Below are 25,997 nucleotides of genomic sequence, written 5' to 3'. Positions count from 1 at the left end.
CCGCTGAGCAGAGAGCTCCACATGGGGATCGATCCCAGGACCCTGAGACCATGACCTGAGCCAAAGGCAGAGGCTTTAACCCACTGAGCCACCCAGGCACCCCTCAGATATCATTTTTAATGCTAATTTTTAGACTTAAACAGTTGTCATCGCAAATTTCTTTGTTTGAAAATGCAATACAGAATGAGCCATATTCTGTCAATGAACAGATTCTAGCTGGAAGCCAGAGGGCCTGATCTGTCACTGTCATGTGTGTAACCTTGTGAGTCCCTCAGCCTTTGGGGCTTCTGTGGGACTAAACTAGCTCATTTTTGAAATTCCTTCCTGCTCCTTCTTGATGTTAAAGAAAACCCCCTTAGAATAAGGGAAGAGTTTTTTTTTTTTGGATTCAGTTTCACAGAATCTTAGAAGTTGTCTGGCACCGTGAAGACAAGTGCTCGGTTTCAGATAGACAGGACTAAAATCTAATTTTGATCCCAGGAAGGAAATATTTGAGGGGGTGTGGGGAAGAATCTGCCCTGGAGTTTCTCTCTTCCTGTTAATTGCTTATCTGAGAAAATCTCAATTTTTGTTCTCACATTTAACTCCCAACAGTTTTGGTGTATTCTGCGTGGGTTACAAAAATCAAAAGTCACCATCCTCGTATATTCAAAATCCAGGTAGTGAGCACGTCAGGTGTGGGACTGAGTTGCCTGTGGCAGGAGGCAAGTGGCTTCGATGTTTTTGTGAGTTCTAGAAGCTTAGCTGCTGCTCTTACGATTTGGAGAGACACCACAGTCTGCACGTTATTTTCATGTTTTAGAAGGATGATTTTCTCACTGTAAATATCAATTCACTTTATTTCTGTAAAGCTGCCATGAAGGCATTGTATTGCTTGCATAGAACTTAATTAAATACCCTAGAGAAAAGATGGCGAGTTTCTAATCCTAGCTTTTGAATTTTTTTTGTAAACATGTAAAAGTCTTTCTTCTGTGGCAAGTCAGTTGCTTGAGAACCATTCGGGTCCCTCCTCCATGTTGCCCTGGGGCCAGCATCCCCTTTTATCACAGCAGGTGGTAAGGCCACTGGGTCCCTTCCCACTCCTTGGCCAGGCTTTTGATGGATGTCACAAGTCATCTGACATTTCCAAGACCTCCATGGCAATGATCGCTGAGAAAAGAGCATGGTTTTGGTTTTGGTCCATTAGAGGTCATGCTTGATTCCCTTCCCAGCTGACTGTCTGTGGAAGGCAGCTGGACTGTGATGCACACATGACTGTCCATGGATAGATCTTTATGAGGTTACTGACTCAGATGTCACTGTGTCATGGTTTTAGACTAAGTCACAGCATTACCAGGGGTTCCCTTTAGCAGAGCTGGGGAGAGTGAGAGGAGATAGGGAGGTGACGCACCTTCCTCGAGTGAAGGCAGTGGCATTCACAGTGTTCCTGTGCCCCCACTGTGCTGTCCTTGTGCAATGCCACATCCCCCACACTTCTGTCAGCAGGATGCCAGCCGGTAGGTAAGGACTGTGAAACGCGTGCGTGCAAGGGTGTGATTTTGAAGTAGTTGGAACTTCATTAATAAGACTTGCACAAATTCCGAATTCTAGAATGGAATTCTTAGCTGGAGCTGAGCGGACATCCACTGTGGCACGTGTGAAAGAGTAGGCAGGGCAGGAATGCGTGGTCTGCTGAGTCTCCAACTCTTGGTTTCGGCTCAGGTCGTGATCTCAGGGTCCTAGGATCGAGCCCCGAGTCGGGCTGTGTGCTTGGCAGGGGAGTCTGCCTGAGGATTCTCTCCGTCTGCCCCTCCTGCTCGTTTGCCCTCTCTCTCTCAAATAAATAAATCTTGAAAAAAAAAAAAAAGGTTTGCAACACAAATTCATAGTTTTAGAGAGATTGCACAGCAACTGTTTTGAGTGTCTGTCACATCAGAGTTTTCCAGGTAATTGTGGAGTGCTTATTTATGAAACGAGCTGAGGTCATAAATTAGAATTCTTTGTCTCTTTGGGGTAACATTTTATAAACTTAGCTGAGGTGACTGGTCGTGTAGTCCTGTGTTCAGCAGATGTGCGCTCTGGGCCTGGGGTCCGAGCTGGGACAGGATGGAGTGGGAGGGAGAGATGGGGTCCCTGCCTCACCGGATAGTAACTGGGGGGCCCTGGGCCTTGGTGCTGATGCCCTCTGGCTGTATTCACCCACAGATAATGAAGTTCGTATTTCTGTAAGTGTCCCATTGCTTCAGCATTTCATTTATTTATTTTTAAAATTTATTATTATTTTTTTAAAGATTTTAGTTATTCATTTGACAGAGATCACAAGTAGGCAGAGAGGCAGGCAGAGAGAGAGGAGGAAGCAGGCTCCCCGCTGAGCAGAGAGCCCGATGCAGGGCTCGATCCCAGGACCCTGGGATCATGACCTGAGCCGAAGGCAGAGGTTTTAACCCACTGAGCCACCCAGCCGCCCCTTGGTTCAGCATTTTAGCAGCGGATACTGCCCTTCCCTCTGTCACTCTGCTCCATCGATGGTATCCCATACTCTGATTTCTATCATTCCAATTTTGTTTTGTAATATTTGAATAGAAATGGGTTTTTATCCAAAGTCTCTAAACTTAAACTTAAGGCAGATTCACACCCATGAATCTGTGTCTCCAGGTGTACTCGCTGTTGGTTATTGTTGTCCAGATGGTTTTTTGTGTGTGTGTGTTTTTTTTTAAGTACACAGTACATGCAAACCATGAAAATAACCCAGTTATAAAATATATATATTAGAAAGGCTGGGTTCTGAGCAGTATGGAAGCTCGATGATTTTCCAGGCTTCTCATGTGTCTCTGGGTGCGGTGGTGAATTCTAGAGCCACGAGCCATGACCACGGCTGGGGGCTGGAACAGGGCCCGGACAGGAGCTGGTTCCAGGCCTGCGGCTTGCAGGTACCCAGGCAGGCCCACAGCACTGTGGGGGTGAGGGAATGAGGGAATGCATTCTTCCTTTGTCATCTGTGTGTCCCGGTCTTTTCACCCTCTTGGAGGAAAGCAGTCTCACCTTTAAGTGTCAGTAGCTTAATGCCCCCTCCCCTTTGTGACATTTGCTGCTACCTTGTAAGTTTTCTTATAAGGCTAAGTTTCAGTTAGCCAGGCTAGACTATGTGGAGAAGCTAATTACCTCCTTTTAGGCATCCTGCCTGTAATTTGAGCAGCGGCCGCCGGATGAATGGTGGTGCCCAGCTGTGCTTGTGTCGCACAGATAGGCTCCCTCCCTGCCCAGGGCAGAGAAAGAAAGCCCCAGAATAGCCTGAATCGAGACAACTCTGCCTCCTCGCTACCAGAGGCGTCATTCATTCACAGTTGCAACAACCATTTCTAATCCTGTGGGGTAACGAAGGAATGTAATTCACACGGAGAGGAAGTACAGAGACTTACATATCACTGATGTGCGTGCGTTCCTTATGTCAAACAGCTGCTAATATTTCCTACTGTTTTGTTCAAATCTGTCCTGTTTTATTGATCTCTTTAAGATTTTATTTATTTATTTGAGAGAGACAGACAGAGAGAGTGTGAGAGAGCATGAGCTAGGAGGAGAGGGACAAGACGGCTCCCTGCTGAGCAGGGAGGCCGACATGGGGCTCGAACCCAGGACCTGAGATCATGACCTGAGCCGAAGGCAGACACTTCACTGACTGAGCCACCCAGCCCCCTCGACGATTTTTAGGGGTACTAGTCTTCTTTTTTTAAAGTGGGAACAAATCCCCCACACGTAGGACCCTTTTCTTCTCATGGGTCTTCAGCTTGGTTTTCTTGGTGAACCAGAACTCAGAGGCCAGACGCGTTCCGTACCTGCAGACCCACACTCTCCTCCTCCCCGGTCTTTTTCCCAGTATCATTGCCTTGGTGACTACATTCCTCTCCTTCCAGATGAGAGCGGGAAGTCAGACCTGCTGTCCGGGTTTCTCTAAAAGTTCCGTGAGCTGCTTAGTGACTCACTGCGCAGCTCCTGCCTTTTTCCTTCTCCTCCTAAAGACTTTGAAACACCTTTAGGCAAAACAGGGCACATTTTGGCCCCAAGTGGCGTAAGGACCGGTTATTTGCTGTTTCTTTAGGATGGCTTTACTTATTTGTGCTTTTGCTTCCCCTTTTGCTCCAGGGCCACCCCCGCCGCCCAGTTCGGGAAATGAGCAGCACTCGTCGGCCTCCATCTTCGAGCACGTGGACAGGCTGTCCCGGTCCTCGGAGGCCAGCCGGCGGGTCCCCAGTAAGATACAGCTGATTGCCATGCAGCCCATCCCGGCACCTCCGGTCCAGCACCCCGGACTGGCCGACCGGGTGGCCGAAACCAACAAAATTAACAAAGAGGTATTTGCTCTTTTTTCAAAAAGCACATTTGTATTTTTAAACATTCACATTCTGATTGGGTCAGTGCTTAAAAACAGGTGGGAGTTGCAGTGTCGGAAGGTTACTGAGGCGAGGAGCTGCTGACACGTATTCTCCGTTTTAAATACGAAGCTGAGTTTTTATTTAGATCCAGTGCCATTCAAGGACACGGGCAGGCGTATGGCAGACGTGCAGAGAGTTGACATAGCAAAGCCCACTGTCCTTCAGGAGTCCTGCTGGGGCCCTTGGCTGGTGTTTGGGAATTTACATTTCAGAAACATTCCCACTATTCCCAGAACAGAGCGGCTCACCGCGCCCAGATCGTTTATGCAAACAGTATGACTTATCTGAACATCTCTTTTCCTTCCGGGACTGAGGAATTTTGGCGCATGCTACACGGAGGGAGCCTGTTGGACCGGCCCCAAGTACGCGCATCCTGGGCTTTGCAACTCTAATGGACTTCCTTGCTGGACATTTCACATGCATTGTCACGATCATTGCTGGAGGAGTGAAGTGACATTGTTCTGTGTGACTCTCCTGGGGAAGGCCTCCGAGAAGCTTGCTCCTCGTTTCCTCCAGACCCCATTTCTCTTTGCTTATTTTGATTTGCATCATTTTGCTATAATAAGTGGGACTAGCTACTGAGTCCTATGAGTTTTCCTAATGAACCTTTGAACCTGGGGTGATCTTGGGACCACTGTAGACTTTGTGATCCCTGATAGATCCACTCTGGCCCCAAGGATCCAGTAATACCTTGTAAAATCCTATTCCAGTGAATCCTGGAAGAGTGAGTTAGATCCACGTTCCTCCTAAGATTCTGGGAACCAGAAGGCCAGGCCAATTCACTGTTCACTGGGCCTTGAGAGATTGTCCTGGGCTGGACAGTGAGTAGAGTGAAGCCCGTTTAGGGTTGCACCTAAGGCAGCTCCATGTTTGTCCATTTCCTGCCTCTAAGAAAACCTGCTGGTGTTTCTTAGAGGCAGGAGTTCTGAGAACTACGGAGAACTACAGCTGTGAGTTCTGCCAGGGTGAGGTGGTGGAGAATTGGTACAGTTGCAACCCCCTCCCTGCTTTAAAGGTGATCCTTAAAGTAGATCCTCTTACAGAAGTTCTAGAGTTCTTAAGGGTCTTTCCTTCTTGCTGAGAATGTGCGCTGTGGGTATGGGGTGGTGTGCGCTGTCTCTGCTCCCCAACGCTGGGGAGCCCCAGCCTTGCACAGACCTGTCTCCAGCTTCTCCAGTTGCATGTGCCTCTGTGCCCGCCTTAGAGCGGATTCTCCATCTGCTGGAAAGAAGGAAGAGCGTGTGCTCACCAGGCCGGTGGCCCCACAACTTGATAGCATACAGTGCCATGTTTTTCTTTTCCTCTCTTTTTAAAATGTAGTTCTTGATGCATAGCAGGCTATGGGAGCCGGCCCTTGGGGTGGCAGGTTCTCTGCCCCCGTGTGTGGGTGTGGCTGTCCGTGTCACACCCCTTGCAGCTTTGCAGGGTCCTGGGACGGCTGTCTGGGGGAAAGGGATGCCTTCCCAAGATGCTGTTTCCGCATGGGGGACAGAAAGCTTCCAGAACATTCCATGTGTCTCCCTTGTCTCCCCTTGGCGGTGCAGATCCAGACGGCGCTGCGGCACAAGTCCGAGATCGAGCACCATCGGAACAAGATCCGGCTCCGTGCCAAGCGCCGCGGTCACTACGAGTTCCCGGTGGTGGATGACCTGTCCTCGGGCGACACGCGCGAGCGGCACCGTGTGTACCGCAGGGCGCAGATGCAGATTGACAAGATCCTGGACCCCACGGCCAGCGTGCCCTCTGTGTTCATAGAGCCCAGGAAGAGGTGCGCCTCCTCAGCAGGGCCCCCCAGCTTTGCCTTCAGCGGCCCCGAGGGCTCTGCTCCCACTGGGGCTGCTCTCATTCGCCCGCCGGCCCCTCCAGCTGCCGCGGAATCTTGTTCCTGGCTGTGTTCTGCCTCCCGGACTTCAGCTAGTTGAAATCGGCAGTCACTCTTCGTTTCTCCGATGGTTGCCCCCTGGTTCCCGTCCTCCGTGTCCCTCACCCTCACTCCGGGTACCTTCACCTCTGCGGCGTGGGCAGGTCCCTTTCTTTTCCCGCCGCTGCCCTCAGAGTCTTGGTCTCTCGGTCTTCCAGACGCTTGTCCCTAAGGCACCGCATTTTCTCTCATTACTCCTCACATTCACGTCTTGCCCTGTTCAACACCTGCCATGGTTTTGGTTACCTGTGGAGCCTGTGTTTCTGCAACAGGCGGGGCCCTGCCTCTCCACTCTGGCTGCTTTCCACCATCCCGCAGTGGGACAGTGTCTCCCCACTAGAGGGTCCCTCATTGCCCCCCACATTCATCTGTTTCCTGTTTCTGGCCCTCAGGGTGGTGGAGCCTCCACGTCCTGCCCTCTCCCTCCCAACCCTCTGTCAGATCCCGCTTGCTCTTCAAGACCCATCTCGGCCGGAGAGCCAGCCATGCTATCAGTAGCTCACGCTGACCTTGCCCTTTTCTCTTGTTCCGTGCGTTTAATATGCTCAGGTGGACCGTAGCTTCCTCATGGCAGAGTCTCACACACTGTACCCTGCGGGGTGTTTACCACAGTGGCCAGCATATCCCAGAGGCTCAGAAAATACTTAGTGTGTAGTTGATAAGCTACGGGCAGGAAGGTTTATTTCCTACGAAGATAACCTTTTTTTCCCCCCCCGGAAGCTCCAGGATAAAGCGATCTCCCAAACCACGCCGGAAACACCAGGTCAATGGCTGTCCCGGCGATGCTGAGAAGGACAGACTCATCACCACAGACAGCGACGGCACTTACAAAAGGCCCCCTGGGGTGCACAACTCTGCCTACATCGGTTGCCCGGTATGCAATGCCGCCTCTTGCTTCTGGGATCAGGGTGGGTGGCTCTTACGGGGAGGAGAGTGAACCGTGGTGGCTGTGGCCCCGTGCCGTGGTGTTGCCAGCTGGGCCCTGAGGCATGGGGGGAGGCGGCCCGTGGGTCACAGAGCCCAGTGGGCTGCCAAGAGAGCCCCCTGGAAATGTAACTCTCGCGTTGGTCCTTTCTGTATGCAAGCCTGTTTTCTAACGCTTCGGGGTGGGTACTCCTTGAGGTTAACTGGAAAAGAGAAGGTTTTTTGTTTGTTTTATTTTTTATCTTCCCCTGGTCAGATAATTGTTTGGGTTTCTTGGTAATAGGAGGGATATTTAGAGTTTTATCTCTCCCTTCTGTTCCTGGAGGGCTAAGAAGATATTTTATTTGTGTGTGTGTGTGTGTGTGTGTGTGTGTGTGTGTGTGAGCTGAATGGAAGAGAAAGCTTAATGGAAACTATGAAATACAGAATTAGATATTTTTGTTTTCGAACGGAAAGGGGCCCACTCCGAATTGCTTGAAGTGTTCAAGGCAGACATTGATGGCATTAAGGCACACATACACAGACCCCACTGAGCCGGGGAGAAAGGGCCCACCTCCCCAAGGGTCTGAGACACCCCCAGACAGAGAGGGAGCTCCAGATGTGGCCGACTCCATCAGCGCCAGACGCACAGTGGACACCTGGAGCTTTGTGCCAGAGGCAAGGCTGTCTTGTTGCACAAGACCCCTTCCTCCTTCCAGAGACACTCACAGAGGCATCCTTGTTTAGCGAGAAATCAGGAATAAACCCTCACATCCTTGGAGAAGGGGTTTGTGACATGCAAGATCACTTTGGATAGAGCTTGTGTGCCCTTAGCCTTTGTCTCCTAATGACACAAATAACTAACCCCGAAAGATGCGAAGCCTGATTACACAATATGCCAAACACCGTAATGACACTGGGGCTCAATATCATTAAATCATGATCATCTGAAAGAACCCGACTTTTCCATGGAAGCTTCCTGTCTTTCTAGCGTCCTAAAGACTGGGAGCGCCCGCTTATGGGGATGGGTGCAGTCCCGAAGGGTGCAGGCTTCTCCAGACGAGGCTGCTTTGCTCCTGCCTGGAATGAGTCCAGCCGGTGGGGAAGGCGTGAGTGAGCCTCTGACAGGGGAGCCGCTGGCCCTTCTCACAGCAGATGGAGCTCTTGTGCTGCGGTCGTGTCTTGGACCAGCGGTGGTCTGGGCATCTGCGGCATTTGCCTGCATCTGGGAGGACGGTCCCCTTGGCTCCCCAGTGGTCACTTGAAGCTTTGGCTTTGGTCTCCCACAGGACTTGTAGGCCTGATGTGTGAAGCCAGTGATTAGAAGAAGGGGGGGCTTCCTTCTCCCCCCCACCCCACGCCTGCCGCTTACTTCCCTAGTCAGCCTGGCTCCTTCCCTCAAAGGAAAGCTGCATCAGTGCTAGCTCAATCCTGCCCCCCCCCCACTTTTTTTTAAAGTAGCTCCAAGTTCTGTCATCTGATGCCCTTGGGTCTCGTGTCTTCCCCTTGATCTCTCCATTTGTCTTCTTCAGTGATCTGAAATCACGCTGCCTTCACCGGCGGCGGGGGGCGGGCGGTGTGTGTGCTGGGGGAACTGGGATCATCTTTTCACTTCTTGCTTTTTTCTTAGCAGCAAGTGGAGGGTTTCCTCCTTTAGCTGGTGGAAAGAAACCCTTCCCCAGAGAGCACCACCGCAGTTGGCCGGCTTCATTTTTCAGAGACTCCCTGAAACGAAATTTTTCTCAGATGGACTTTTTACTTTCTGCAAAAATTCTGAAGAGCGTGCTCTCACATGCAATGCCTTTTTGTGGAACTCCCCCCCCCCTTTTTTAGGTAGTATTTAATTTTGAATATTTCACAGCACATATATGTTTTTTCTTAAATTTTACACTTGGCCCTCAAAATATCTTTTCGTTATGAGCTCTTTTCTCCTAGGGTGGAAGAAATAGTCCCGTTATTTCTTGGCCACTAGGGTCACCATTATAATTCAGGCCTCGGCACACCACGGGCCTCAGGACGGATCTGGCCAGCGACCAGTTTTTGTGAAGTTTTATTGGAACACCATCATTCTCATTCATGTGCATGTTCTCCCTGGCTACCGCTTTGAGTGGTAGAGTTCTGTAACAGCAACGGAGGCTATGTGACTCAGAGCCTATGATATTTTGCCGCGTGGTCCTTTACAGAAAAAGTTTGTCTACCCCGATCTAATTTGTCGCCCAAACCTGAGAGGGGTAGAAGGCTCTATCAATGATTCTGTGGTGACAGCAGGCACAGGCTGAGATTGTCCTCGGCCATCCCGGGTGACTCTCTTATAATACCGACAAATGATGCCGGATAGCACCAGGATACATCTTTTCCGATGACTGAAGGTAAAGAAGAAATTCCTATGTCCTTCTGAGAAATGACAGGTGGATGCGTATCTGTGCAAGGGAAACAGATTGACTCATAATGAAATGATCAGACTGAGATTCAAGAGAGCGGAATTCAGATTCCAACAGGGACCCTGGGTAAATCTTAACATCGGTCCACCACTGTTAATCCATTTGTTAATTCAGTACCACCCGTCTGTGAAACGCTGTGCCAATGTCGGGATTTAGAAAAACGAGCAAGACCTCTTCTTGGCCTGGGAGGTGCTGGCAGTGGAGCCTGCCGGAGAGGAGACTGTGTAGGAAGAAAGAACGAGAAGCTCTGACGTCCTGTGGCCCCGTAGCTCTTTCCTTTCTTGGCGGGATTCATGAGTCCCATCTTCAGAGCATCACAGCCCGTTTCTTGCTATAAACGTTAAGCCGCTGGACTCTCAGTTCAGGCTTGCAGTGCTTTATGTGGCTGCACGCTCGCTTCCTTGCCACGTGGTGTTCTAAAACAAAATTCAGCTGAGTAAATTTGAAGATCTCATTAGCTTTATTCAGCAGTTCATGAATCGGGCAGTGTCCCCACCCAGCAAGTAGAAGGGAGCTCTGGGGGGCAGTACAAGATGCAAGGTTTTTAGAGACTCAAGGGGGCAGAAAAGGAAGTTTTCTAACAAAGAGTGGATTGTTTCAGGCAAGGTCACCTTTCTTTGGGGGAAAAAGGGGGGGGGGTCTGTAGTGCAGATTACCTCACTAGGGCTGATCAGGAATTTCCAGATCGACTGGTTAAAGGTCACATTCCTGGGAGAGGCTGAAAGTCTTGCTTTGCTCTCTGGGGGCAGTGACTCCATTCGGGGCCGGTCTGTCGTTGCTTTCTTGCTTGCTTTTTTGTTTTTTGAAGAACAGCTGCGTAGTCATTTACTGGAACCACTGCTGGGAGCATCCCTTCCGTCTTTGGAAAGACTCATTCACTTGCCAGTGGGATGTGTTTACAGGGACACTTATCCTTTTACTCCTCCTGTTAGGTTGATGACACACTCCTGGCCGCAGTCTTCCGTCTCTACTCCCTAGGAAAACCCAAGAATGGGAAAAAGGCCTCACAGACCTTTTATCCACCTCACAGGGAAAGAAACACAGAGTTCTTCCAGAGCTTCGTCATAGATCCCCTTTTGGGGCCCCAAATCCGTACTTAGAATTCGTAGCTGACAGATGTCACTTAGTAGAACCTTTCCTGGCATAGCCCCCTTTTTTTAAAAGAGTTTTTTTTTGTTTTTTTAGATTTTACTTATTTATTTGACAGACAGAGATCATGAGTAGGCAGAGAGGCAGGCAGAGAGAGAGGGGGAAGCAGGCTTCCCACTGAGCAGAGAGCCCGATGCGGAGCGCGATCCCAGGACCCTGGGATCATGACCTGAGCTATGACCTGAGATCATGACCTGGGATCGTGACCTGGGATCGTGAGCTGAAGGCAGAGGCTTTAACCCACTGGTCCACCATAGGCGTTCTGGCATAGCCTAGTTTTAAGGAAACAGACTTCTGGGGCTAAGGGGTCCCGCCCGCAGCAGGGAGAACGCCCACTCTCTGCTGGGAGGGGTAGGGCACCCGCCCAATCTCAGGAGGGCAGTCCTGGCTCAGGCCAGTGGTTCCTGTGGATGAGTCGGGACCTAGTGATGCCACAGGTTCAGAATCAGCCAGGAGAATCCGGAAACCTGAGCTTTAGGATGAAATTTTCAGATTTTAAGAAATATTGACTTTTATTTATTTTAGGTGGCACAGGCCAAGCAAAATAGGTCTCTGGGTCATGTGTAGTGTGCCAGTTCGTGGTCTGGTTTTCTGTCTGGAGTTAATCAACTGCTGCCCTTCAGTGTTCAGTGCTGGCGTGGATAATAATGGATTACCCGTTGGATGGAACCTAATCATGAAGAAGCATTTTATTATTTTATTTTTTTTACGATTTTATTTATTTGACATAGAGAGAGAGAGAAAAAACAGGAGGAGCAGGAGAAGGAGAGGGAGAAGCAGGCTCCCCATTGAGCAGGGACCCCGATGTGGGCTCCATCCCAGGACCCCGGGATCATGACCTGAGCTGAAGGCAGAGGCTTAACCAACTGAGCCACCCGGGTGCCCCGTAAGGAAGAATTTTAGACAGTTGTCTGAGAGTAAGGATATGTCTGTGGAACAGAGATTTTTCTGTATAAGTTATTGATCCAAACATTGATACAGACAGGAATGTCTTCTTCCAACCAGCTGAGCTAGCCTGGGCCAGATGGGGAGGTATCCAGGCCTGCCCTTCCCAGCGAAGCATTCTAGGTACAAGGCGCCCACCCTTCCTCATGGAAGACGCAGGATCACCAGTCCCTCGTGCCCAGCCCCTCCTCTTCTCAGGGTGTCACTGACAGTGACTGAGACGGTGCGCTTCCGGCACCAGTGACACTGGGAAGACCTCTCCTTACGGTAGTGTCCTCTTTGTCTCATGGGAGTTGACTCCGTGTATATGACAACAGTATTTTGCCCATAAAGCAGTATCAGGAAATAAGATTTTAAGAAGCCTTAGTTGTGACTTTTATCCCTGACTCTTCGACAGTAGGTGTAGAATATAAGTTAAACCTTTCTGGGTTGACTCATGTTATCCAGAGGTAAATCCATTTGAAAGACGTGAAAGACGTGTGGTTTCTGAATAAACACTTTCTATTTACTATTATAAGCAGTTGTTATAATAAGTATTCGAGTTGTTTATACACAGACAGGTACGATATGGTGGTGACTTTGAACTCTTCTGGGTGGTATGTAGGGCAACTTTTTCTTGCCATAGTCAATAGACTGCTTTAGTTTTTGGTATGTGTGAAAAGTTGACTTGGTATTTTAGTGTATAAGACTCTGGGACATTTTGTGGCTTCTTAGGGGCATTTAATAAAAATACATATTTGCAGGTATTGACATGCATTTCAGATAGTGGGTGAGTTGTTTTTATTTTTTTTATTATTATTTTTTTAAGATTTTTATTTTTTGACAGAGACGGCGAGAGAGGGAACACAAGCAGGGGGAGTGCCTGAGCCGAAGGCAGATGCTCAACCACTGAGCCACCCAGTGGCTAACCCCCAGATAGTTGGTTGAGTTTTGCTGGCGAAATGATTGTTGACTATTTTCACTTTTTTCTCTCATCCTGATTTAAGCTCCCCGTGCCACCGCTAGCTACCCTGTAGCTGTCATGTAAAAAATTCTTACGGTAAACTTTTTCCTCAATGTCCATGAAAATTATTAAATTCCATCTTGGCCCTGTGGCCATGTTTTTGCGTCACCACAGAAGCTCACCTCTGATCCTCCTTCCCTTTGCTCTTTGCCTTGCCGCAGTCCGATCCCGACCTCCCGGCCGACGTACAGACACCGTCCTCAGCTGAGCTGGGGAGGTATCCAGGCCTGCCCTTCCCAGCCTCCCAGTATATCCCGCCCCAGCCGTCAATCGAGGAGGCGCGCCAGACCATGCACTCCCTCCTGGACGACGCCTTTGCCCTCGTGGCCCCCAGCAGCCAGCCTGCCAGCGCCGCGGTCCCAGGCCCTGGGGTCCCAGCCGTCCTGCCTGTGAACAGCACCCCTTCCCGGGAGGAGAGGCGAGCCACCCAGTGGGGGTCCTTCTACAGCTCTGCTCAGACGGCCAACAACCCATGTAGCGTAAGTACTGGCCTTCTAGAAGTCTCTCACAGGCCAGATGTTGGAACTTTGTTGCCTGACTCCCTCCATTTCAGAATCACTACAATAACACTAGTTTCACTTGATAAGAATTAAAGCTTGGCTGAGGGGTCTCAGTTTTCAGTATTTTTTCCTAAGTTAATTCTTAATGTTGGAAGCACCCTTTTATGCAACTCTGGTATTTAATGGGAGTCTCTTCCTAGGTTCCCTTCATTTCCCTCCATGAAATGGAGATGGGGTAACTGTCAAAGCATATTCTCATTGATGTCTTTATAAAAGGTGCAGTTAGAATGTACCAAGTCATTAGGCTTCTTCTTAGAAGGCCACCTGGGACCGGAGTGGTCCTCAAGGCTCCAGGAGTATGGGCAGCTAGGCCACAGGCAGGCAAGGACAACCATTCCAAATATCAGGTTTCCATCTTAGGACTTAATATTTCAGGATTTCATCTTCCATTGTTATCCTTTTTTTTTTTTTTCCCCAGAATCCCTCAGTCCTTTCCAATGTGTCTTCTCAAAACATGGGGGAAGGGGTAAAACTGAAGGATGTAAAATTAAGTATTTTTTTGCTAATTCCAGATCGGATGATTGAACTAAAACATTCAACTCTGGAGGGAAGTTAATTAGACCCAGTTTCTCAAGGAGTGCTTATACCGGGTCATCTGATTTTGCTACCCATATTAAGGTGAAATTGGGTGGTCATGAACACACGCTAAAGGAATCTTCGTCTCTGAAATTGTTTTGAATTTTTGAAGTATGTGGTTAGTGATAAATTCTTCCCTTCAATAACTGCAACCATGTGGTGAAAAATATCATTCCATCTCATTGTTTTTAATGTTACAACTATAAATATTAAATACTTCATATTTATAACTGGTAGTTTATAACCTTTAAGGAAATGAGTGATACAGAACGAACTCTTTGGTAAAGCGAATGTGGCTTCAGCTGCTGTCCCTTCACTTTAAGCTTCTTTCACTTGTTTATTCATCCAGGGAGCTTTATGGAGCAACTGCTGTGTTTGGGTATTCTGCTGGATGTTGGGGGTACAGCAGTACACAAGGCACAACTCCAACTTCTGTATTACAGCAGGGGGATATGTGGAAAAATTGAAGCAGTCATTTTAAAACTGCATGGTGGCTGCCTTGGCAGGGATAGAGTATAGTCAGGGAGCACCTGCCTGAGCTGTCAGGTGTTTAGAAGGATTCTGTGGCTAAAATGGCATCAGAGTGGAAGTCTGAAGGTTAGTTAATGTAGAGAAACATGGCAGAGACAGAATTAAAAGTATCCAGTACAAGCTTCTTCTGAACAAGGTGGAGGAACAAGGTTGGATTACCTCCCTTCCAGAAACAACTAAGATAACAAGGAGGGAAAATATATATAAATATACATACACACATACATATCTGTGGGTTTTCATAACCCTGGGCATTAGGCAGCAAAGGAGAGGGCTTGCTAAGAAATGGGTTGAGCTCTACACTTATTCCAGTTCATTATCTTGAGAGAGTTTCTAGCTGCGGTGTAGGGAGGGAGACCCTTGGGCAGACCGTTGTGTTTTCTCTGAGTTGAGAAAGATAGAATTGGAGACTAGGGAGGAAAAGATAGCTAGATTTCACAACAGGGAGTACAAGAGATCTGAGCATTTTAGAGATCTGCAGGGAACCTTCATCTGAATACTGACCAGTTTAAGGGTATGAGGAAACTACCTAAGACTAGGGAAAGAACCACCTAAAAAGATTAAAGCAAACAGTCCTCAGAACTCACACAGGTGTGGAAATAAGTCCCTACTGTAGAATGAATTGTGTATCCCCAAATCTAAATGTTGAAGTATAAACCCCCTGTGGCTATATTGGAGCTGGGATCTTTCAGAAGGTGACTAAGGTTAAATGAGGTCATAAGGTTGGAGCCCTGATCTGATAGAACTGGCACCCTTATAAGAAGAAGAGACCCCAGAGCTCGCTCTCTCTGCCATCTGAGGATATAGCAAGAAGGTGGCTGTCTATAAGGCAGAAAGGGAACTCTCACCATAAACCAAACCCTGCGGGAAATTTGATCTTGGACTTTCAGACCAACTACTGCAAGAAAATACATTTCTGTTACTGAAGCCACCCATTCTGTGGTATTTTGTTAGGACAGCCCAAGCTGATGATTACAGTTCCTTTCCTTCCAGAGCAGAAAGCTGCATAATTCATGGAGCACCAGTTAGGTTACTCAGAAGGGACAGTACTTTGCTTCAGTAGTGGGACAAAATGAGCCCCAGATTAAAGCTTCCCTAGTTCTGCCTCACAAAGCAAAAAACAATACGTGAACCCAAACAAAGCTCAAGAATGTGTATAAAAATCCAAAAATACGTAGCACTCAACAAGTTAAAATTATTAAGGTCTGAAATCTAATCAAAACTAGCCAGATAAGCAAAGAGGCAGGAAAATGACACAGAAGTAGTAGACAAGGATTTTAAAAGAATAGACAAATGGAAAACAGACACCAAGATGTTAGATTTAAATTCAGCCCTATCAATAATCACATTAAATATGAATGGTCTAAATATTCCTATTACAGGGCAACTATCAGTGGACTAAAACTCACAATCTAATTATCTGTTGCCCACAAGACACAAATATAAAGCCACAAATAGGTAAAAAGTATGGAGAAAGAAAAAAAAAAGTCTGGAGATAGATGAACTGTGTTAACACTAATCACAAGAAACTGGAGTGGCTCTATTAATGTTAGCCAAAATGATTTCATAGTAAAGAATATTACACAAGGATAATTTTATAGTAATATATTAGTCAGTTCATCAGGAAGACATAAAATCCTAAATGTTTATGTGCCTATGACAGAGAATCAAAATATGCTAAGTAAAAACTAATAGAACTTTACACAGAAATAAAGCCATTGTTATAGGCAGAGACTCCAACACTTCCCTTTCAATAATTGATAGAATGAGTATATGGAAAATCATTAAGGTAGAGGAAACTTGAACAAGTCTTGCATTCATACTGATTATGAGCTTGAACTAATTGACATTTATAAAGGGCTTTACCCAAGAAGAGCAGAAAGAGTACTGTATTTATATGGTGGGCTACTACTCATTGATAAAGAGGAATGAATTATTTATACATACAACAATTATTTATACATATGACAACATGGTTGGGTCTCAGAATAGTTATGCTGAGGGAAAGGAGCCCCCCCCACCCCCAAAAAGTGCGTATTGTATGATTCCATTTATACGTAATTCTAGAAAATGCAAACTACTTTATAGTGACAGAAAGCAGATCAGTGGTTGCCTAGGGATGGAGTGAATTTGGGAAAGGTTATGGGATAGAGGGATTACAGAGGAGCACCGGAAGCTTGGGTGGTGATGGATATGTTCATTATTTGGTTTATGAACATGGTTTGTGGGTACCAACATTTGCCAAAACTTAAAAATTTGTATACTTGAACATGTACAGTTCATTGTGTGTCAATTATAATGAAATGAGGCTGTTAAAATTTTTGCTCCAAAATCTTTTTAACAATGAAATTGGTTCTGAGGGACTAACACAGGAGAAGTAGGAGTGGTGAGACATGAGGCAGGAGAGAAAAAGCAGGAAGCTCTTGGGACAGAGCCTAGACCTCATCCTGAGGGTAATGGTCAGACACCAAAGAGTTTTGAGCACTCTAAAGACATAATTCAGTGTGCCTTTTTGACAGATTGCTCTCATTTTAGATTGGAGAATGGTTTGTCAGAATGCAAGACCAGAAGCAGGGAGACATTTAGAAAGTTTTCATAGTAATCTTGGAGAGTGATGTTGGTTGCCCCAACTAGCATGATGCAGTGAATGGATTCCAGAGGAAGAATCTTCATGTCCTCAGTGTGTTTAATTGCTAATGGCCCTGAGCCAGCCTATAGAGAGAGGTGAGTGGTGCAGGAAGGGGAATCCAGAGTACTGAAGGAGCAATTGTCTTTAGAAATGAGGCGGTATATTTCTTGCATTTTAATAGCGGGAATGGGGAGGAGTTGGGTGCAGATATAATCATGTTTGTAGTGGGTGACGAGAAGTTGAGGGACCTCCCATCTCATTGTGGCTTCTGTTTTTCACAGTGGAGAAAGCAGAGCCACTTATTGAGAATGATTCAAGTGTGGCAGGGCAAGAGATTCAAGGGAAATTCAAGAGATTCAGAGATTCAAGGGAGAGCAGAGATTATGCATACCTTTTGTAGAGAATGGAAGAAGACCATTTAGGGACACAAGAGTAATTACTTAGTGGCATTGAAGCTCCTGTTGAGACTGGCTGTCACGAAATTATAGTGCCACGAATTAAAGTTCTGGATTTTTGTTGATCAGCATTTGGATACGCAGGTGGAGACAGGGAGAAAATGGGCAGTTGGATTGATCTGAGAGTAGAGGTTTCTCAGGCAAACGTGATGAAAGGACAAGGGGCAAGAGATGTGCAGACTAGAGGATGCAGAGCACCTGGGTGACACAGTCGTTAAGTGCCTGCCTTTGGCTCAGGTCAAGGTCCCCGGATCGAGCCCCACATCAGGCTCCCTGCTCAGCGGGAAGCCTGCTTCTCCCTCTCCCACTCCCCTTACTTGTGTTCCCTCTCTTGCTGTGTCTCTCTAAAATAAATAAGATCTTAAAAAAAAAAAAAAAAGTTGAGAGGCTGCCATTGAAGTGGCAGTAGATCATACACTGTAGGGCAAAGACGGGGAGTTGGGGTCCGTTCAACATGCTGCAGCTTTGTAGTTTCTCCCTCTAGCGTCCTCGGCATCATGTAGGTTGGATCCACCTTCATCTCTCACCACCCCTGCAGGACTTCCTGATTGTTTTCTGGCTCCAGTCTTGGATGTAGGATATGAGGGTGGTGGCTGACCTGTAAAATGCCATTTATTGCTGTTGAGCAGGCTGGGGAGTGGAGAGGCCGACACATCTGTGACCATCTTAATTTCCCTTTTCCTGGTAAGGGCTTGTACATACCCTACCTGCTAGGAAGCCTGAATAATTCGGGGCACTCAGCTAGTTTTTCTGAATCATTTCCCTCCATGAGTAGGCAGTGTCCATTTGATCTTCAGATTCAGCTTTTTCATTCACTTTAGGGAAGCTTTCTTTAATATCTAAATCAATTTTCTTACTCTCTTCTATTTATTGGAGTCGAAGATACCAATTATCTTCGTGTTGGCTCATCTTTGTTTTCTGTACCTATCCTTTCATAATCTAATAGCTTTAGCTACTTTGTCCTGGTTTCTCTGCCTTCTTTATGATTATCATGGGCCTTTTGTCTGTGGCATCAATTTGATTTGGAGCCATATCTATTCTTTTCCCCACTAGTTGATTTCTTAAAGTCATAAAGGCATTGTTTCCATCCTCAAATTTCCACCAATAATTAGATCCCAAATTATTTCAGTTCTCTGGTCTCCCATTTCCATTCATTCTATTCGTTTATCATCTCATCTTTGAACTTAAAAAAAGTATTTGCTATTCTTACTATTTACCATTATGCAGCCATAGTCCTTTTTTATTCCTTTCCTGCTAGTTCTCTCAGTTTATGGTATGAATCTGTTTCTTTCTTTGCTTGTTTGGTTTCTGCTGGTGAATTTTAGCAATAATTTTTGATTGATTTGTGTTACTATTTTTATTATTTTTTCATTATTCTTAGGTTTTGGAGATGAACAATTCCACAATGATACCTTAATCTACCATCTTTTTTTTTTTAAGATTTTATTTTTTTATTTATTTGACAGAGAGAGGGAGATCACAAGCAGGCAGAGAGGCAGGCAGAGAGAGAGGGGGAAGCAGGCTCCCCGCCGAGTAGAGAGCCCGATGCGGGACTCGATCCCAGGACCCCGAGACCATGACCCGAGCCGAAGGCAGAGGCTTAACCCACTGAGCCACTCAGGCGCCCTCTTAATCTACCATCTTAACCAAGAACTCAAATTCATAGCAAGATTTTTATAAACACTCTTAAGAGAGTGGTTTTCTTGTCATGGACCTTGGATATTACCCTTATTTGTTTTGATAATGATAGCTGTTTAATCTAGTGAAAAGCAAAATCATTGGCTGTATATGTGCATATCTAATATAATTTGATGATGTTTATAAATTGGTCATAAATTACTGTTTGTTGCCAGGAGGAACCTTATCACCCTTTATTCCCTCCTTTGACTATAGTAAAAACATAATAATGTAGATCTCAGGATGTCCTCAGTTACCACGTGAACCTTATTTACCATCTAATGACATTTTTTTTATCTTTTTTTTTTTTTTTGCCAGTGTAAGGGTGTTAGTTATGCATTGGTGAGAAGGCTACTTAATAGGTGATGGGTGGTGTTTCTGCTTTCCTGAGTAACGTTAACCTCCCTGAAGCTGTCTTCTAAGTACCAAGTATGGATGTCTGAACCAGGACATTTTATAAGTAGACCCATCCCAGTCTCCACCAACGATTTAACATGTCTTTCTTGCTCTATTGGCCTATTTTATACTGAATAGAAGGAAGGGATGCATTAAAACGGGACTTTTATTTGACATCGCTGGTTGAAACCTTAAAATTCTATTATGTTGCCCAAAGTTTTATATAGCTGTGACCCACTTAAACACCTGTCATTATGTCTCTGATTTTTTTTAATCCTTTTCACTGGGGCATGCACTACTGAAAAAATCACTTCCTTTTTCTGATTACAATAGAGTTGAAATTCCTTGTACCAGAATAACAAAACAGGTGGAGTAAGTAGACAGCTCGTTTTCACTGTTCTGTTAGTTTATCACTTACTGGACCTCCTGAAATCCTGATATGTAATATTGATCTGTTTTGTTTTGTTTTATTTTGCACATGAATATGTTTAAAAAATCAAGACTGCTGAAAAACACAGGGACCACTGTGAATAATCTTTATCTGGTCTCAGATTTCCCTTTAATTATTTGAGAAGGAATCGAAACTCCTCTTCCTTCTATTCTTCCCTTCTTCCATAATCCCCTTTGCCTGTTTGACCTCAAATGGGGAAATGTACAAGGTTCTCTTCTCCCTCCCTCCGCCAAGGAGATGGAAGCAGGGAGGGTCAGAAGATGAAGTAATTTAAGCACAGTTTCATACATAATAATCCTTTCAAACTGTATGAGGTATAGGGTTCATTCTATCCTCCTTGGCATCACGAAATAGGCCCAGGGAAGTTGAGTAGCTCGGCTAGTCTGTTTAACTCCAAATCCTCTACTTTTCTTCCCAAAGAAGAGATTTATTCAAGGGGCGTATATCTGGTTTGGAAACCATGGGCCTTGCATGCAGTGGTTAAAACCTGGTCTTTTGAGTCAGAAAGACTTACTAGGAGGAAATTACTTAACTTCCTTGTGAGCTGATTCCATCTATAAAACGAAGCTAGTGAGCCCTTTATTTCTGTTACTAGGGCTGGAGTCAGCGCTCATCGTGCTTACCACAAAATACTAATTCATTAAATGGCAACTTAAAATATATCTAATATGAGAGCAGGTCCAGAAGCAAGTCTGACTTAGTAACTTCACTTGAAGCTTTGGATCCTGGACAACCAGTTGGTTCAAGCTGACTGCAGTTGGATGGACTCTGGCCAGAGTCCAGTCTCTGCTTGTTAAATCTGATACCCAAATATCGACTCACAGCTGTTGAAAGGAGTGTTGAAGTAGGAGTCCCATGAATGTTAGAGTCAGGATGTGTTGATATCACGAGGAACACAACATAGATACATGTTTCTTTAAACTGGATGCCGTATTGGTATTGTTTTCGCCAAAGAACACATGGTTAGCTGAGATTAACTCAAGTAAAAAGAGCTGATTGAAGGATATAGGCACTGGGGTGAAATATATGGGCAGGAGTACGGCTGGGACTCCTTGGAGCCAAAAAACTTTTTTAAGAAACTGAAGGTGTTAACCTCATCTTTAAGCATATGTCTAAATTTTGGTTCTTGTTTTATTCTTTTCCTTTTCACAATGTTCTACAGCACAGTACAGCACTCACGTACTTTAGTTTTGAGGGTGTGTTTGGCTTGCTGCTGGAAACCCGCTGGCTGTGATGACCATCATGGCCCATGTGGGTAGAGTCATTTGTACTCAGTGTGACCACAAAGGCCTATCTTTTTAGCAGAAGATACAGATTTTTAGAGAATACGCCTGTAGGGAAAAACAGAGGCCAGAAGGCTGTTACTCATATTTTCAAAAAAGAAAGAAAGGTCTAGAAATGAGTTGTGTGGGTTTTTTAAAAGCATGATAGTTTCAGTTCCCCAGGCTGAAACGTCTGGCATTATTGATGGCAGAATGCTTAAATGACATGCCAGCTGTTTTATGAGAAAATAATTCTCTTGAGAGTCAATCCTGCAAACCCAAATTTGTATGTTTGCTATTGTCACTTTCTAATAAATGTGGAATGTTAATCTTCATCTTCTTGTGGTTTTCTTCCAGAGATATGAAGACTATGGAATGACTCCCCCATCAGGCCCATTGCCGAGGTAAAGTTTTTAGGAGAAAATGCATTAGGACTTCCTCACATAAACTTTTAAAAATTTTGTAAACTCACTTTTTTGAGCTAATATTTAGAGCAGATGAAAACTTCAGAGTTGTGTGTTCTCTTGGGCTAATCTGAAGAGGAGAAAAAAGGTGGAATTTACGGTCTGCTTCCAATATTGACAGACTAGATAATTTGCTGAGGGCAACTAGAAAAGCTAGACAAGATGTTAAAATAAAACAAAACCAGACGCAGATAGCTAACAGGACAGTGAAGTGGTATGGGGCCAAGATCCAGGAAATCCAGAGAGGTGAGCCCTGCCTTTTGGGCGAAAATTCTCCCAGGGGCCCCTGCTGATTCCAAAAGAGGTGACTGAGAAAGTGAGCAGGTCTTTGGACAGACTCATGCAGCTTGGAGTCTTGAAAATTCAACATGGTGAAAGTTGTGGGATAGATACATCTCAAGGCATGCTCAGGGGAGAGTTTGATGCCTTAAGTGAATCAAAATATATTTGAAAAGAAAAATGGCTGGAAACCAGTGATCTAAGCATCTATCTCAATGTTTAAAAAAAAATGTAATTAAACCTAAAGTAAGTAGAAGGAAGGAAATAATAAAAATAAGAATAGAAATTAAAGAAAGGGGCGCCGGGTAGCTCAGTTGGTTGAGCGTCTTCCTCCAGCTCTGGTCATGATCCCAGGGTCCTGGGATCGAGCCTCATGTTGGGCTTCCTGCTCAGCAGGGGAGTCTGCTTTTCCCTCTCCCTCTGCTTGTGCGCGCTCTCTCTCTCTCGCTTGCTTACTTTCTCTCAAATAAATAAATAAAATTTTTAAAAATGAATAAATAAAAAGAAATTAATGAAATAGAAAAACAAATACCATAATAGGGGAGATTGACAAAACTAGAAGTTGGTTCTTTGAGAGAAGCTAATAAAATTGGTAAATCCCTGGCGAGCTTGATCAAGTAAGCTGCATATCATTATCACTGACGGGAATGAAAAAGGACATATTAATCCAGATCTTTCAGAAACAAAAAGGATTTTGACGGATTTTTAAAAAGATTTCACAGATGTTAGGAAGATTTTATGAACTCATTTTTGTTAAATTTAAAATGGAAAGTAGGGGGCGCCTGGGTGGCTCAGTGGGTTGAGCCGCTGCCTTTGGCTCAGGTCATGATCCCGGGGTCCTGGGATCTAGTTCTGCATCTGGCTCCTTTCTCAGCAGGAAGTCTGCTTCCCCCTCTACCCCTTCCGTCTGCTCATGCTTACTCTTTGTCTCATGTTCTCTCTCACATTCTCTGTCTCAAATAAATAAATAAAATCTTTAAAAAATTCTTAAATGGAAAAATTCTGGGGCATCTGGCTGGCTCGGTCAGTGAGCATCTGACCCTTGATCTCAGGGTTGTGGTAAGAGGCCCATGCTGGGGTTAGAACTTATCAAGAAATAAATTAAATTGAAAAAAACCTTTTTTTTCAAAATAAGATGAATGGGAAAATTTCTAGAAAGAAAGCCTGAATTGTCATATAACTATTAAAGAAATTGAAATCATTCCTAAAATTCTTCCCACAAAGAAAACTTTGGACTTCAATGATGAATTCTACCAGAAACACGAAAGGAAGTAAACATGCCAATGTCCTACAAATTATCTATAGAATATAAGAACAGAGAATGCTCCCCACCTCATTCTTTTTTATTTTTTCCCCACCTCATTCTTTTTTTTTTTTTAAAGATTTTTTTTTATTTATTTATTTGACAGAGAGAGATCACAAGTAGGCAGAGAGGCAGGCAGAGAGAGAGGAGGAAGCAGGCTCCCTGCGGAGCAGAGAGTCCGATGCGGGGCTCGATCCCAGGACCCTGGGATCATGACCTGAGCCGAAGGCAGCGGCTCAACCCACTGAGCCACCCAGGTGCCCCAAGACTGCATAACCTTGATATCAAGGATGAGACAAGGACAGGGAAATTGCAGGAAAGAAGACATTAAAGGTTCATGAGCATAGATGCAGAAACTTGAAACCAAATATTAGCAAACATATCCAGCATTGTATATGAGAGGATATCATATCACAGCCAAACTGGATTTATTCCAACAATGCAAGGGCAATTTAACATTTCGGAAAATCAGCCAATCTAATCCACTACCTTGAGGAAAAAAAAAGAGGGAAATCTCATTTCACTAAATAGAGCATTTGATAAAATTCATCATCCATTCCTGGTGAAAATCTTAGCAAGCAGAGAGTAGTAGCGACCTTGTCTAATCTGATAAGAGTTATCTCAGCAAATATGACTTAAGATTGAAATGTTGAAAGTTCTCCTTTTGAGAATAGAAGCAAGACAAAGGTAGCTGCTTCCATTACCTCTGTTGCCCTGGGGGGTCTACATTGCCCTGGGGGTCTAGATGGTATAATGAAACAAATAAAAAGAAACAAAAAGATTAAGGAATTCAAGAAAAGAAATAATATTGTTATTATTCTTAAATGATTTTTTTTTTTTTTTAAGTAAAATCCTCAAATGTCAAGTTGAGAGGTAAAGTGGAGGGCTTGGGGGTAGGGAAGGAAAAAAATGAAACAAGATGGGACTGGGGAGGGAGACAAACCGTAAGAGACTCTTAATCTCACAAAACAAACTGAGGGTTGCCCCGGGGAGGTGGGGAGGGAGAGGGTGGTTAGGTTATGGACACTGGGGAAGGTATGTGTGCTATGGGGAATTCTGTGAAGTGTGTAAACCTGGCGATTCACAGACCTGTACCCCTGAGGCTAATAATACATTATCTGTTAATTAAAAAAAAAAAAAGAAAATACTCAAATGTCAACACATAAATTGTTAGAATTAAGAGAATTTAACAAGATAGATAAATTACAAGATAGCTAGATATAAGATCTGCATACAAAAATCTGTTTTATTTCTGTTTATGAGCAACAGACAAAATAAAAACTTTTAAAGATACTACCCAAAATAGCATTAAGAAATATAAAATATCTCAGAATTATTCTCAAAAAACGTAGCTAAGCCCTCTAAAGAAAGTGTTCATGGATTGGGCAACTCACTGTATTTAAAATATCAGTCTCCCATAAGTGATATACAGATTCATTTTGATCCCATTCAAAATCCTCGTAGTTTGTCGTCTTTAAAGAAATATGTGGAGACTGACAAGCTGATTTTAAAATGTATGTGGAAATGGAAAGGGCCTATAATACTCAAGACCCTTTGAGAAAAAGAATAATATGTGAGGACTGTTCTAAAGGTTGTAACTTACTATAAGATAATGAAGACATTGTGCTATCACTGTAAAACTAGACAAATAGACCGGAGGAACAGAATAAAGAGTCCATAGGCAGACCCACAGGAGTGGACAAGTGATTTATTAAAAAGAAGGAATTGCAGAAAACCAGTTAATCTCAGAAGTCATACTCAACTATTCTTTCAATGACCACATATCACACAGAAGTAGGAATGTTACCTGCTTCCTCATTTTTTTCCTGTTCTTTCTTTGCCCACATTTTCAGAGGGGCTTGTTTTATTCTCCCCCAAAGCCCTCCCCAGCCCAGGCACTGCTTCATGGTCCAAAAACTACAAAGGTAAAGAGAGTGCATGAAGATTAGGTGATCTGGGGCAGAAGTTAATGATGTAGAGTGATCTGATCTGGTTTGCCCAGTTCAGTTTACACCTGTTTTTTAGTGTAATTATTAATCACTTGGACTCTCAAAGGCATTCTGGTTTGGATGGCCAATTTTATGGTTACTCAAGTTAAAGGATTCTGGGGGATTGGGATCCAACTAAACTGAGTACACACAATTTAGGATAAAAGGATGCACACGGAGCCAGGAGGAGGATAACTGGGCAAAGTAGAAATCACTAAAGGACAAGAGCTAGTTCTTGGGTAGATGGTCAAGAGATTATGATTCGATGAGGTGAACTGCAGGATACAGATGTGGAAGGAGAAGCATGCCTTCATGTTAACGCTTCAGATCCGTAAGGTCAGAAATGTCAGGCATCTCTTTCAGAGGTCAACCTAAAACAGTAGCAGTGATCTACAGATAACAATATAAATAGCTCGGGCTTCAGTTGACAGGAGGTACTCCAGAAATAAGACTATAGAGTAGGGGCAAACCAGTCTGTGTTCTTATCAGACTAGTTTGATCTGTTAATTACTGGTTGACTGTCATTTGCAAAGAGCTGTAATTAGACTATCATATTTTTTTTTCTTGAGTTTCTTTTTACTTTTTCTTTCTTTTTTTTTTTTTTTTAAGATTTTTATTTATTTGTTAGAGAGAGAGAGAGAGATACAGAGCACAA

The 25,997-nt window shown here is 44.8% G+C and overlaps 1 protein-coding gene across 1 annotated transcript in view; it reads left to right on the top strand.

Annotated features, from left to right (window-relative positions):
* KIAA1549 (KIAA1549 ortholog) overlaps window positions 1–25,997 on the top strand; it is a 135,291-nt gene that overhangs the window by 91,362 nt on the left and 17,932 nt on the right. The window contains exons 14-18 of the mRNA XM_044247032.1: window positions 4,120–4,328; window positions 5,954–6,177; window positions 7,051–7,204; window positions 12,933–13,250; window positions 21,666–21,712. Coding sequence (XP_044102967.1) covers window positions 4,120–4,328; window positions 5,954–6,177; window positions 7,051–7,204; window positions 12,933–13,250; window positions 21,666–21,712 — 952 coding nt within the window. The remainder of the gene's footprint in view (window positions 1–4,119; window positions 4,329–5,953; window positions 6,178–7,050; window positions 7,205–12,932; window positions 13,251–21,665; window positions 21,713–25,997) is intronic.

This window comes from Neovison vison, chromosome 4 (genome assembly GCF_020171115.1).
Source record: "Neovison vison isolate M4711 chromosome 4, ASM_NN_V1, whole genome shotgun sequence".
In the NCBI taxonomy this organism is placed as follows: Eukaryota; Metazoa; Chordata; class Mammalia; order Carnivora; family Mustelidae; genus Neogale; species Neogale vison.
The sequence above is the reverse complement of the archived record's forward strand: the minus strand, read 5'-3'. Positions and strand labels throughout refer to the sequence as shown.